General features: G+C 38.2%; 1 protein-coding gene across 1 annotated transcript in view; it reads left to right on the top strand.

Moving 5' to 3' along the window:
* The first annotated feature begins 1081 nt into the window (after positions 1-1081).
* NAF1 (nuclear assembly factor 1 ribonucleoprotein) overlaps positions 1082-15726 on the top strand; it is a 30104-nt gene continuing 15459 nt past the window's right edge. The window contains exons 1-4 of the mRNA XM_016154570.2: positions 1082-1604; positions 5568-5739; positions 13055-13148; positions 14521-14603. Coding sequence (XP_016010056.2) covers positions 1258-1604; positions 5568-5739; positions 13055-13148; positions 14521-14603 — 696 coding nt within the window. The 5' untranslated portion in view covers positions 1082-1257. The remainder of the gene's footprint in view (positions 1605-5567; positions 5740-13054; positions 13149-14520; positions 14604-15726) is intronic.

The raw sequence follows: 15726 nt of genomic DNA on the forward strand, positions 1-15726 counted from the left end.
ATGTTACCTCGTTGCTGATGTACTATGTACAGTTAGGCCCATGATGGCTTCATTAGTATTGAACACACACAGAAGACTTTTTTCTTTCTCTGAACAATATAACAACAGTTTACACAGCATTTACGTTGTATTTGGAATTATAAGTAATCTAGATGATTTTCAGCATACTGGAGGATGTGAGTAGGTTGTATTCAAGTACTACACCATTTTATTTAAGGGACTTGAGCTTCTGTGGATTTGGTACTGAGGGGGAGGGGAAGAGGGTCCTGGAAAAAATTCCCCCCCACCCCAGGACTGTAATTGATAAAATTCTTAACACAGTGCTTGGGCATGTCCATGCTTAAACGGTAACGGTGATTATTTATTATTACTAGAGGTGCTGATGCATCCGATTGAAGTTCTAATAGGGACCCAGAAAATTCCATTCCACACCTTAACCTTTACAACTTTTTGCTTGCTTGCTTTATGACTTAGAGTAATGGTTTCCCAGGCTAAGTTACTACATTTTCGTCCTTCCCCACCCTTTCTATGAAACAGTGTCAACTACAACATGGACATCACCAAGCAGCACCATTCTGCCCACGGTCACTGCTCTTTGAGAGTGCTTTGGAGAAAAAAAAATACATTGAATAGTTGCGATTTTTCTTTTTGAGATGAATGGTCAATGTGCTTGTTATCTATCAATGGATTTAACTTCACTTTAATGACGTTTACTAGAAATTTTCTAGTGAACTATTTTCTAGAAATTACTAGAAATTTTCTGTTCAAGACTTCCTGGCTCAAGTTTCTGATGTACAGACCCTCGCACAATCAGGCATCTCCCTTGTTCTACAATCTCTCCTTCCATGTATTGGCTTGCGACAGAATTGACCCAGATCCAGCCATCGGACCTTACGGGCGTGCGCAGCACACAGCTCCGAGGAAGCAGAGAAAGAGGCGGGCTCAGGGCCACCTGCAGCCTGGTATTCGACGGTCCTGCGGCGCGCCCCGCCCCCAGCGAGCTCCGCCCCCAACAAGCCCCGCCCCCAGCGAGCGCAGCCGCGTCACGTGACGTCACACGCCTCCCGGAAGTGCCGCTAAGTCAACGGCGGGGGCGTGTCCCCCAGGCAAACCCGCGTGGAGTGCCCGGAGGACCGCGGGAAGTAGGGGGGCCGGGCGGGGCTCCGGCCACTGTCAAGGTTGCCTTATTTCCCGAGCAAGCCGCGACGCTGCCCGAGGCCCCAAACGCGAGGCCGATCGGGTCCCCGGCGCGACGCCATGGAAGTCGTGGAGGCCGCCGCGGCTCAGCTGGAGACTCTCAAATTCCACGGCTCCGGCGTGGGGGTTGGTCAAGGTCAGGCCGCGCAGCCCCCGAGCCCCGTCGCGGTCGCGGCGCCACCGCCGTTACTCCGGTCGGAGGAGGGGGCCCCGGACACCGAGGCCCCGCTAGCCGGGGAGCAGCCGCCCGAGCTCGTGCTGCCGAGCCCGGGTGTCGGCGGGAACCCGGCGCCGCCGCCGCTGCGGCCAGAACCGCCACCTGGAGGGAACTGCGTCACCGGCGCCGCCGCCCTGGCGCGGCCACCGGACAACTTGGACACCTCGGACTCGGATTCGGACTCGGACAGGTCGGGCGCCTGCGGGTCCCGAAGCCGCGCGGGGGACAGGGCCCGCGGAGCCGGCGTGGGGCGCCCGGGCCCTGGGCCGGACGGGATGCTCGCGGGCGCCGGGGGTGGGGGAAGGAGGAGGTCCCTGACGCTCGCTGCGCACGTGTTGACAAGTGACTCGAACCGCCCATTTGTCGCTGTTCACCGCAAATGCGGTTGTGGATCTTGAGCCTTAAGAATCAGATCGCTCTTCTCTACATGTGGTGGTCTGAGGATATTGGATTATTCCTCTAACCACTTAGTTGGGCGAGTCCTTTTGTAGTGATAACTTTTGAGTTTTGCGTCAGATCCGACTTCATCGAGTTTAGCGTGTGGTCTTGTTTTTGAATCAGGATTTTGTGGGGAGCGCAAGTTCTTGAAATTTGCAAGATATTGTTATGTATTTTATGTTCTGATTAGGTTTTATAAGCCCCACCCCACGTGTCTTTTAAATTTAAAACTTCTGTGGTAGGAGAGGACTTGAGTATGTAGGATGTTCCTAAACCCACACTGAACATTGTTTGCAAGTATTTGAGTGTGTTGTGTTGGGATACCCAACAGAGGTGAACAAAATAGACATGATTCCTGTCCTACGTTCTAGTGAGAGGGATGGAAAATATAAGTAAACATCAAATAAATAGAGTTGGTGAAAATTACCAAGGAGCAAGTAGGGCACCGAAGAACTATTAGGAGAGCCCAAGCCTGTGGGACCCTGTGGGACCCTGTAGCCAAGTTAAAGTTTTAATTCTAAATGCTTGAGAAGCTGTTGAAGAATTTCAGGTAGAGAAATGACATGCTCAGGTTCACATTCTAATAAGCTTTGCTCTGTAGAGGAAAAATTGAACTGGGTCAAGAGTAGAAGAAGCAGGAGTGGAAATCGTAGGAAAGATTTTGCATGAGTCCGTGCTAGTGTGGAAATAGGTGGAAAGATGTTGCTGGAGTCCATGATGTGACCACGGTTGTCTGGATTAAATATTTTGAAGTCACCCTGATCAGGCTTGCTAATCAATGTGGCAGTGGGCTAGACAGAGAGCCATCAACTGGGTGGATTGCTGTGCTGTTTACTGAGATGGGGGCTGGAGACCGATAAGAATATTTATTTTGAATAATTTGAGATTTCTCTGACAAGACAATTAGAGATGCCAGGTAAGCAGTAGTATAATGATGAGTTTAGAGTTTGAAGGACAGTACTGGACTAGAGACGTACCATTTCAGCATCAGATTACAGATAAAACTTTAACTTTTTATTGACATTTTCAAACTTGGATAAAGCAGAGAATGTATAATGAATGCTCATCACCAAATTGAAGTTTCCAATATTTTGCTAATCTCATTTTATCTCACATTTCTAATTTTTTTTTAACCTGATAGTTTTAAAGCAGATCTCAGCATGACACCTTACCCGTAAATTCTTTACTATGCATCTCTAATTGATAAAATACTTTTTACATAACCACCAACCTTAGTAAAAATCCTAATTCCTTAATATCACCTAATGCTCAATCTGTACTCAGATTTTTCTGGTTGTCTCAAGCACAAAAATCTATCATTTAACGGTTCATTTGAATTAGAGTTCAAACAAGAGTCAAACCGTGCATTTGAGTGTATGGCTTTTATTTCTTTTTTTAAGTGAAGATGGTATTTAAAGCCATAAAGACAGGACGTGAGGGATGAATACCACTGTAGCACAGCGGATGCCAAAAAATGGAAGTTTTTTGAGGGAATGGGGCACCATGTCCAATATTGTTGAGAAGTTAAGTAAGATGACAGAAAGGTATCCACCGGACTTGGCAACTTGGAGATTGTTGATGACCTTGTTAAAGACTGGTAGTGATGGAAGCCAATGGAGGAGTAAGGACTGAATAAGAAATCAAAGAATAGAGACAGAATGTGTTAATAGCTCTTTCAGTAAATGTTAAGGAGAGAAATGAGGCGCACAGCAGGAGGGATTGAAAAGAGGTACTGCAGGACACAGGTATGCTGATGGGCATGACCTGAAGCAGAGGAAGAGATTCATGATACAGTACAGTGGGGAGGAGTTCACTTGCAAATGGGATGGGTTCCTCGGCCCAAGGGCTGACTGTGGCCTTTGCCCGTTTCCCCCTGTAACTGGAGGAAAGACAATACTTGCTAGAGCTAGTGTCTTGATTTCAGGCCCTTCATATCCATCTGGGAAGACATGTTTTTCAGTAAATTATGGCATAGTAAGGAGGACGTTTGAAAAAAGTGCTGTGGGAAATGTGGAAGGAAGTATATAATCCTACTTTTGCTGGGAACAGGTGGCTTCAGAGGCGATAATGTACGAGTTGAACCTGTAAAAAATAAAATTTCTTCGCATCGAAGACATTCTAGTCTAAGGAAATAGCACAAAGGGAAAGTTGCATAAACCTCTATGCGAGATGTAAAGCTCTGTATGAGAAGTGGTAGGAGGTGGGATTGTCATGGTTACCAGGAGCCTGGTTGCAAGGGGCCTTGAGATGCCATGCTGTGGAGCATGACCTTCACCTTGTACACAGTGCGGATTTGGGGAGAAAAATTGTTAAGGTTTTTCTCTGTGTTTTAATTTTTCTTAACGAAAGGGAAGGATAGTATAAACCTTTGTAGCCATCACCTTGATTTAACTGTTATTAATATTTCAGAGCTATTAGTTTCACATGTGTATGTTAATGAGCCATTTTAAAGTCATTTACAGCCATGATACTTTATCCCTAAATATTCCAGCTTTCATTCTCTAAGAGAGCATTGTCTTACATAATCACAATGCTGTTATCACATGTAACAAAATCAGTAATAATTCCCTCATGTCTAATGTCCCGTCTTGAACATTTTTTTAAAGCAAGAGTGTGAACTGATTAGGATAGAGACCATGTGAACCCGAAGGTACTAGCAAAACAGCAGTAGGATACAGGGGTGATTGTTGTGGGGACAGACCAGTATTGACATCAGTTATACAATTATTACAGAAAAGTAGGTGAGAACGGAAGACTCAACATAGGAGTAGCAGTGGAAATGAGATAGAGAAGTGGAATAGGAGTGATATTTACTAATCTGAAGATAGGATTTTGTCACTGACTGTGAGAATGTGATAGCTCAAAATGATTCCAAGGCTTCTACCTACAGGGACTGGATTAAATAAAGACTAAGAAACAAATAAAATTGAAGCTCAAAGAGAAGCGATTCAATAAGGAGAATGTACTTCTTTTTACTCCTTTAATTTACTAGTGTAAATTCATTAACTTGTTAATTTCCTAGTGTTACTAGTGTGAAGTAAGTGTGCACCATTCATACAGACGTGGCCAGCATGCAGCTCGAGATTAGGCATGGAGGTAGAGATACCAGCACCGAAGATGTGGGCGTTGTCTGCACATGGTTGGTGTTGGACAGCATTGGAGTAGATGAAGTTTTTGATGGGCAGAGTACAGAGAGAGAAAAGAAGATGAAGATGGATGACCTTTTAGAAAAGCACATAAAAGGGGCCGAAGTGGGATAACTAGGGAAACAACTTCAACTTGTTACTGGTAACAAGAGTCGCTGTGGAAGTCAAGGGCTAAAGGAGTTTCCGGAGAGTAGAGTGGTCAGCATGGTTGGGAACTTTGCGTTTCCAAGGGTCTCAAGACTGACCAGAAACCCTTTTTTTGGCAATTAAGTGAACTGATTATTGGTGATCAATAAAAGTACCTTGCTTGCCCAGAGCCCTGTCAGTGATTTGTCACATGCTTAATTATATTCAGACATATGTGTGACACGTGAGTCTGTTGTAATAGGGGTTTTGAAAATGTTATCAAATGGATTAAAGACTATTTTCCAAACACCACAATCCAGTTTAAAACACTGGCTTTTGAATTACACCAGTAACAGTAAACATGTTAGATATTCTCTAGTTGAATAAGGTTAATTCCATCATATTAGTGATATACTAAGTTTTCAACTCTTTATTTCTTACAGTGATACAGATTCGGATAGTTCGAGCTCCTCCTCATCCTCATCATTTTCCTCATCTTCCTCTTCCTCTCGGATGTCGCTCCTCCCAGTGCTGTCGGATGGAGAAGATGATTTACAAGTTGAGAAGGAAAATAAGAATTTTCCTCTTAAAACAAAAGACGAGTTACTTCTTAACGTAAGTACTTAGATTTGTTACTGAACCTCATTCGGATATTCTGAAATATATTGTGGTACATTAATATCGATTTCATTTGGTCTATATCTGTTCCATAAATTTGAAAACTTCTCAATTTCTTACTTGACATACTTTTGCCATGCGTTTTCTTAAGTAAAAGAGAGGATTGATCGGAATGATTTCTAAGGTTGCTTCTCACATTTAATAATTGTTCTTCCCAGGGAATTAAATTTATCTTGCTATTTTTCATTTTTTATCTTTCCTAGAAGATATTTCTTATGTAATTTATAACCTTTTCGTTGTTGTCATCCTTCAGTCAGAAATTTCAATGACAATTGAAATTGTTCTTTTTAATTGATAGCATTTAGAGACATAGGAAGTGAAATTAAATGGGTTGAGCTTATTAGGATTCTTATTTACTTGATGTTTTTTGAGTGTTTTAATTATTGGAGTTGGAGAACAATTAACAGGTTTGTTTTGTAAAGTTAGCTTTTGTGTGATTATTTCTTCTTAAGCTGTAAACTGGCCCGAGGAGGATGATAGTCTGGTTGAAACCTCCTGAGTCAAGAGGAAAGTCTTCTCCGAATTTCAGAATATAGGCTATATGGCCACATTTTTATTCTGCGTATCCTCACGTGTACTATAGTTATTAATAATGCCTTTTAAAAATTTAATGATTGTTAATTTCCATTATTATATAACACTTAAATGAATGATAGTTTAATGCAAGATTTGAAGAAAAATTTGAAATGCCTAGAGGCGGCAGGGTGCCTTTTCAAGACGGAATTCTACCAATATTATTTCTTTTTCTATATTCATAAGACATTTCCTATCTCACTAATGTGTCATGTCTTGAAAACTCTTGGGTTTTTATGCAACTTCATCAGTGTTTCATCCTACAGACCTTATTTGGTTTGTGAATAATAATGTAGTATATTTTGTATATTTTGTCACGTGAAGGATGAACGCAAGCTTTCTTAAATTATATTTGTTTGGGCCATTTGCCTCTTAATAAAGCCTTTGAGTTGGAACTGTAAAGTTCTAGAGAAAAAATGATGGAATTGCTTTAGTGTGTTGAATTCCAGTAGTTCATTTGCCAAATGTTGTGATGTCTGGGGATTTTTATTTCCATGTGGCCTTTTCTTTTATAATGATATGAATGAAATATTTTCTTTCTTTATTTGCCTTTGTTATTACATCTAGAAGTATCAAATAAATATGTCCAGAAAAAGTATTTTTACTCCTGAATTTTGAGTCCGTAAACATAATTTTATTTCAATGATAGCATAGATATTTATCTCCAATTGTAGATACTATACATCTAAAACATATCTAGCTTCATTTTAATTTTGGGAAATAACAATTGTGAAAGTAGAGATTTATCACAAATCTTTGTTCCCAAGTGGAATATTCAGCTTAGCATTAAGACTTCATAGTAATAAGGCGCATGCTGTTATAAAGTGGTCTTAATACTTGTATTAATGGTCAAAAATAAATTAGTGTTATTGATACCTGATTAAATGCTTTATAATGGAGGGCTCTTCAGATGTATGAAAATGTAAAGCAGAAATGTAAAACAGGTCTTTCTGCAATGATAGAAATATTTTATATCCATGTAGTCTTAATGTTTTTAAGTCTTTGAGTTTAAGCTATTGTCTTAAGCCACTGAGCACTTGAAATGTGATTAGTGGGACTGAAGACTACATTTTAAATTTTATTTAATTTTAATTAATTATATTTAAATAATATAGGCAGTGTCTATAATTGGATAAGCAGAATACAAAGAGTCTTTCCCACCCACTCATCCATCTTTCCATGAGGGTTGCAGGGTAATCCAGGCTCACACTTTAATCTTTCTAACCTGCAATAAATAGCCTTCATCAGTTATTTTCAGTATGCTTGCTTGTTGCTGTCTAGATGATGATCTTTCTATCCCAGGTGTCCCTCACAGTCTCTGCCTTGAAGTTTTTAATTCATCCGTATGCATTTTATTTCTGATTCTTCATATCGTGTGTGCACTGTCAAAATGGTCACGTCCTTCAGTGTGTGTTCTGGCCATTTTTCTCCTTAGATTTTGTGTCTGTGTTTTTTTCTGACACACACATCATTTCCCCACTCACAGAAAATCAGAGTGATCGATTTTATTTCCTCAAAGGAGATGATGAGACTGAGGTGATTTATTCATTATCTTACTGGGCACAGCTGCTGTGTTTTCAGGGAGCAAGGTGTTAATCTAATAATCGTAATATTTGCTGTCGCAAACCTGAGGTATCTACGCATCAATCCTGGGCAGTGAAGCCTCCTCGGAAACCTGCCTTTTTTACTTTATTTTTTGAAAAGGTTGTGTCGAGGTCCTTTTTGCTCTTTGAAGATTCTCTTTTGAAGTCTAGGAATTATATTTTCAATATTTGATTTCGGCTACAACTGAAAAATGCCTGACTCTTCTGAGATTTTTGTTTAGCTTGGATTGATGAGATAAGTCAATTCATTCAGTAAGTTTATACTAAGCACCTCTAAGTGCTAGCCATTGTTCTGTGTGGTACAGCAATGAGCAAGGCTGACCAGGTTCTAGTTTTTGTGGAATTTATTGTCTAGTTAGGGAAATAGACTTTAAGAAAAGAAATAAATGGGACGTTAGGCAGTAATATGTTTACAAGAAAGAAAAGCAGCAGGATGATTTGGTAAAGAGTGACTAGCCTTGTGAGTAACCTGATACTTTAGGTTTAGTAGTTAGGGAAGGAGTGACACTTGACATTCAGACATCAAGACGAGATCTCTTATTGCCCAGTCTGACGTGGAACTCCAAGGAACATGCTCTTTGAACCTCCTACAGTTTGACCTCTTCAAACCTGCCAAAAATCTTTATGGGAAGCATGGCGAATTCTTGTTATTGGAGTTTGGGATATTTTCCCCCACTTCTGTTCTTTCTCTCTAGCTTGCTCACTTAAAAGGAACAAATATGTCTTTTCTCCGTTGATTCAGTCCCCCAAATGTCTGCCATTTTCAAAGCAAATATACTGCTTGACTTAACTAGACTTTCGAAGGCAAATTCTGTAACAGATTCTCACACTGGAATTGTACAAAGCTTGAGTTCGGTTATTGACTTCATTTATGTCTTATGTGTTTTTTGTACAGTATTTAGTTCTTTATATACCTTTTGTGTCCTGCAGAGTATTTGGGATAGAGATTTTAGGCGCATCACTTTTATAGGTAGGTCTGTTACTATTAAGAGCCAGCTTCATGTCTTCATTGACCTATTTTAGGAATGCTCATGAAACTGCATATGTATTACTGTGTTAACAAGGTCCTGGGGTCCATGAGCTGGAATTAGAGTGTGGTGATGTCTGTTTTTTCCCTAAGTTTGGTCCTTTATGAGACGGGAGGTCTCCATTTTTAGGTGAAACTTTTAGTTCTGTCCATATGTAGGTTGAAAATAGAGTAGCACCAGGAATTGAGGGGTGTGCTAGATTGTCCTGGACCACAGAATGAGTCTCTGCCCGCCACAGATATTCTGGCTTAGCGTGTCTTCCCTTACCTTCTTCATGCTGGATGTTTCTTAGACATCCTTAGAGCAGGATATCGGGACTTCCCTAGACCCTGTAGACTGGCCTGCTCAACACAGGGTAAATTATATTAATCTCAAAAAATAGTAAAAAGGCGTTTGATAAAATTCAGTCATTTCTGATTTTAAAAAAATTTGGTAAGATAGCAATCGATGGATACTTTTTAATCTTATTAAAAAATTCTAGTCAAAACGAATCATTATGTTTAATATTGAAACATTCCTAATAAAGCGTCAGACATCACAATTGCTTGACAATTGACATTCTAGAAATACCAACCAATGTTTAAAAGTGAAAAACGTGGTGTCCTAGTATTGAAAAGGAGGAGGATTTTTATTTTTAAAATATGGTAATATAGTGAATACACAAGAAAATCACTAGACACAAATTTCAGCATGTTTTCGTGTGTTTAAACAGTATCCATTTATAATTGCTGTAAATAATATTTAATAACTAGGAAGTTTTAATAGCAAGTAAGATAAAATGACTTTGAATGAACTTCAGGACTACTCAGAACCTATAATGAGACAGCTGTATTTAAATGTGATTTTAATCAATACTATTAACATTAATATACCAAACTGGTTTTAAAGTTTACCTAGTAAAATAAACATATGAGACTAGCTAGAAAAATTCAAAGGGGAAAAATATTGATGGAGTGAATAGGGAAACTAGCCCTTATTCTCAAATATTAAAACATGTTATGAAAGACACAGTTGTTAAACACTGAAATAGATCAATAGGACATAATGGAGATTTCAGTAAAAAAACCCAAATCTATAAGTATGTTTAGTCTATGTTAAAAATTGTTTTTCGTGTCAGTAGGGGAAGATAGATTATCCAACGAAAAATAACTGGCTAGTTATTTGCTTTTATATAAGAATAAAATGACAAGTGGACCAAATATGCAAATATTCAAAATGAAACTAGAGAAGCCATGAAAACATCAGTGAATTTTAAAAATTAATTTGGTCAAGTGAAGATCTGTCTCAAAAGCTAACAAAAAAATACAACATTGATATATTTGACTACATAAAAATTAAAATACTAAAATTCATTAAAACAAATGCTAAAAAACATGCCGGAAGGTAAGGGAGTGTATATTTGCTACATAGTTGATAAAGGGCAAATGTTCTTAAACCCAAAATTCTCTTATAAATTAATAAGAAGATAAGCCACCAGAAGAAAAATGTATGAAAAATACAGACAATTCATAAATACATAAAAATATCTATGAAACATGAATGATGGGTATTCAGTCTTCCTGCATAAAGAAGAAATTCACATTAAAGCAAGATACTATTTTGGGCCTATCAGCTTGGCAAAGATTTTCATCTCATGATGGCAAGAGTGTAGGAAAATGTCGTTTTGGAAGTGTGAATTGATGTAACTTTTTTGGAATGAAGTTTAGCAATATCTGTCAAAATTCAAAATGTTTATATATCTTTGGATCTAACAGTTCCACTTACAAGAATTTCTCACAGGAGTTTCTCAAAGATATATGTAAAAGAATGTCGTTGTATCATTGCAATGGTAAAAATTTTAAAAGGGCAGATAAATGTCGATATTTTATTAAAGTAAAACATTTTAAAATTAGGGAAGTTTATATCTGCATAGTAAATGTTTGAAAGACTAACACAGCTGTCTCTGGAGAGGAATTAAGAGTTTGAAAGAAGTATGGTAGAGGAATTTATTTTTTATTTGCATCCTTCTGTGCTTTTTTCCTTTTATTGAAAACGGAAATATGTATTACTTTTATTCTTTAAAATTAAAAAAAGAATTGAAACAGTATTCGACTTTAGATTTGTACCAAAACACAATTATATTGCATTTATTCCTCCTAACAAAAAATAGAAAACTTGGAGCCTTTCATTTTGTGGTCAAAGAGCAGTTATTCAGTATTTGGAAAAAGAGTCATTTTTTCTTCTGAGTGTTAACGACGTGTGGTCTGCCTCCTGTCCAGTTCAGAGGTTTTCATGAAGATCTGACAACACTTCCTCGTTTGGAAACTGTCCTTCCTACCCTTTCTTCTACCACCATACCCCTGACTTGACTTAATCAGTAGGCATTATCACAGCCCCAAAGTAATTAAAGTATTTGCTTTCGATCTTCCTGTAATTTGGTTAAGCTGCAAGGCGGGGCAGATTTCATCACCATCCTTCTGCATTAGAAAATATCATTAGAAAATGCCACTCCCAGGACCAGAATCAGTGTGAGACCTCTATCACCATTGCCCTCTAAATATGTAAAATATCACAGAAGCCCTCCTGTCTGCAGCCTCCCAACATGATAGTTCTCCAGTCTTAGATTCAACAGAGTGTGGGGTTTCTTTAGCTAAGAACTTCTTAAACAAAGCTGTTCCGTATCACGTTCTTTACCAGTTTGTTCTAACAACTGATCTCCCTTCTCTATACTGATATACACATGAACCACTTTCAAATCATGGTCTTGCCAAGAAAAGGCTTTCCATATTTAATATGATAAAACGACAAGTAGTTGTCCTCTTCCTAAAAGTACAGAAACATTCAGATACGTAAAACACAATCGTGTCTTCCAACACCAGCAGGAGGCTACCCATACAGAGAGAGAAGTCTTCTGCATTGAGTTGGTTGAGACCCTTAGTGTGGCTCTCCATAAGTAAGTAATCCTTGATAGGAAAATAACATCTCACTGAAGCAAGTTATGCTTTAATCTAATTAAACGATTTTGTTAAAAACCTCTTTTTTGAGCCCCTGTAGAGGAAAATCATTACCCATGATGCATTCATCCGCAGTACACTGTGTTATTTAGGTTTTCCTATCTTTTCCAATATTTCTCCAAATGTCATCTTCTCCCAGATTAACTTCTAACTGCCATTAATCGGATCTTTGCCCTTTTAAGGCTTCCTAAGGAAACACTTTATTCTAAGAGTTAATTGTGATCCTTTGGCAAAGGTCAAGATATAGAAAGCTCTTTTTATTTAATTTAAAGCCTGAGGTCAGTTTTATTCTTAGATTTCTCTTCTACTTCATCTCTACTTCAATAGCTAGTTTCTATAGCAACCGAGAGACAGTTAGGTGCTGGGTCAGAAAAGAGAACTCTTTAAATGTTAAGAAATTTAGTGTTTAACCTAGAGAGGGAAGGTGTCAGGCAACACCTTCACAGCTTTTCCAGGCTGGTGCTTAACATTCTGCTTCCAGGAATTTTATATTTTTTCCCGAAGAGGCCAGACATTTCTTTCTTTTTCACACAGTCCCAGAAAGAGTGCTGCACCTCTATTCAGTAACTTAATCACAGTCAAATTAATTGATTAACCAAATCAAGGCAGCTAAGAAAGAGAACTCTTCCATGGAGAAATTGTACTGACCAGTAGAATTATTTTTCTTCAAGTGGAATGACTCTGGGAATTATGTGCATTGTCTCTCTTCTTTACCTTGTATTTCTTAATAGTTTTTTTTCTATTGTTTATCGGTCTTTGTTCAAGTGTGATTGGAAAAATCTTGAATGGTACTTTTGTCTGTGCTCTCAGTCTAGGTTAGGGGACAGATGCTAGACCCATTGCATCACTTAGGTGGGGAGACGCAGGAGTGGAAGAAGGGGGTTGTCACACTAAAAAGGATGACATTGAAGACAGGTGCTGGACTCCTTGATGTAACATTTTCAGAAATGCACATAGTACTTTAAATGGAAGCTGTTCCTCCCCCGCCCCCCTTCTTTTTTAAGTTAAGCTATGAAGAAGCCGCAGGAAGATTAATGTTTTTTTTGTATTATAGGAACTACCTTCAGTCGAAGAGCTCACTATTATTCTCCCCGGAGATACCGAATTAAAGCCTCTTGGGCTGGTTTCAAGTATTATTGAACAGTTAGGTATGTATGTATCTTTATTAATAAAAATTATCATTTTTTTCCAAGCATGTACTAATAATCGAATCAGACTTTGACTAATAAATTTTAAACAGATAAATTCAGTTTTTACTTATACAAGTAATCCGTAAATACATTGTTATTAGAAAAATTTAAAGTATGCTTTTATGGACGTGTTTCTCCAGAATTTTATTCGATGTGTAATACTGGTTTTCTATTGCTACTAAATTACTACACATGTAGTGGCTTAAAACAACAGAAATGGATTATTTTACAGTTCTTTGAGCCAGAAGTCTGATATGGGTCTCACTGTGCTAAAATCAGGGGGTCAATCGGGGCTCGGTTTTTTGTGGAGGCTGTAGCCGAGAATCCATATCCTTGGCTCTTTCAGCTTTTAGAAGCTGCGGTCGTTCCTTGGCTTATGGCCCCTTTCTTTGTCTTTAAAGCCAGTGATATAGCTTCTCTGAAGGCAGTGTGAAAAGTTTCTCTGCTTTTAAGGCTCCTTACATCCGGCCTGTGTCATAACCCACATAATCTCTCCATCTCAAAGTCCTTAACCTTTTAGCTCCAAGATGGGAGGTAGGTACATGATTCTCGAGTCGTTACATTTACTAGTATTTGAGTTCTCTTATTAGGTATTTAATAAGATGCATAAGTAAGTCAAATAGATAATTAATTACCTGATTACACAGTGTTAGACTTGAAGTATATAGAAAAAAGTTAGGTAGTAATGTATATTCTCAAAAAAATGTAAACTCCTTTTTTCCTCTTTGCTGTGGTAGATCAGTTGTTTACTTAACATTTCTGGCACTTAAAAGAATTGGAGCATATTAGACTAGTGGGATAATGCTTTTACTTTTTGAGAGAGAAGTGATCATTTCTGTGAGCACTGTCATTCTTTACCTGTTTAGAGAAAGATGCTTTTGTGAAGTCGTTAACATTTTTTTTAACCTTTATATATTTAATAAGTAATCCACGCTTTGTAGAAAAGAATGTCTAGAATGAAAAAGAAACTAATTTCTTCTGAAACAGGAGTTTTGTAACTAAATGTGATTATACATATTTGGGTAAAAATTGCTTGAGAAAATGTACACAGCTTCAATTTGTTGGCTTTTTAACTGGTGACTCAAATTTTTAGTGAGATTTTATACTTTTTTTTCCCTTCACATTACAGCTTTTTTGCATGAAATAAAAACATGTAGAACCTATTTCCCTGTGCTATGTGGTAAGAGATTTTGTTTATCCAAGAGGAATAGTTAGAAGTGTATTACCTCAAGTTTTATTTTAAATTATATTGGAGTAAAAGCCTCAGCTCTTATTTAAATTCTGTATTCTGCCAAAATCTTGAAGTAATCTGTTTTGTTTCATTTTTCAGTAATAATTGAATCTGTGACTAACCTACCTCCAGTAAATGAGGAGACTATAATTTTTAAAAGCGATCGACAGGCAGCAGGAAAGGTTTGTAAAAAAATTTAAATCTTAACATTTTTCTGTTTCTTTGTTGGTTTTCTGACTTTCCCTGTCTGTCCTAAAACGAGTTCGTTAATTTTAATAGATGAGCAATCCAGAACTCTCAGATCGAACATTCTCTTAGTACCGTCCCAGTTTTCTTTAATACTACGAGTTTGTCTGTGTAAAAGGTTAAATAGTTTTATTTGCCTCTTCAGTCATTCAGTACACAGGTATAGAATGTTTTCCTTATATTCCTCAGGTACTTCGCTAGGCAGTGGCTCTACATATTGAGGAAGACACAGTTCCCTCCCCTCCAGGTACGAGAGTTAAGTGGAGGAGTCTTCCACCCTGTAGTAGTTCTTAATCTTTTTTGGTTTTCGAGTCTTTCCAGTAGTAGTTCTGAAAACTTTAGATTTTGGCTTCTTCTTTTGGATGCTGAAAGTGCAATCTTTTTAAGGGGAAAACAATTTCAGAGATGGCAGTAAAGTGTCACTGTAAGCACATTCCGAGGGTTTTGGTTTATGCGCACCTCAGTACTCACCATAAGGTTGAGTTCCTTTTCATATCTTGCTAACTGAACAACCCTGAATGTCCATCCTTAATATGGAAGGCCACAGTTTACCCATTAGGTACACATTTCTAAGCAGTCAGCAGAGGACATAAAACCTAAGATCAAGAATATCAATACTAACCAAATGTTCCTTTCCTGGCAGTAGGGACAGAGTTTTATTCACCTCAGTATTCTCCACCGCACAAAATTTAGCCCCTTGGAAATTATACGTGCTAATAAGTAAATGTGCGTTAGGTTGAAAACAAACTAATAGAAACCAGTTACTATTCTTTGGAGAAGCAGCTTTCTGGGGTTTAGTTCTACATGTGTTTTTTTTAGGTTGACAGTCTTAACTCACCGAAGAGATCTGAGTCACGTAGGATCGTAAAGCGATCAGAGGGAGAATTAATCAGAGTCTAGAGCTATATATATTTTGACAATTCTTGAGAAAGTTTTGCGAGGGAAAGAATGTCTTTTTTAATGCCCGAAGGATGGCGCTGTACTTTTTTTTCCTTTCAGATACTTAGGCTCAGTACTTCTGTTTCAAATATTGAGCACCACCAATGCCATTATAAGGCT

This window comes from Rousettus aegyptiacus, unplaced genomic scaffold, assembly GCF_014176215.1.
Source record: "Rousettus aegyptiacus isolate mRouAeg1 unplaced genomic scaffold, mRouAeg1.p scaffold_m13_p_16, whole genome shotgun sequence".
Lineage (NCBI taxonomy): Eukaryota > Metazoa > Chordata > Mammalia > Chiroptera > Pteropodidae > Rousettus > Rousettus aegyptiacus.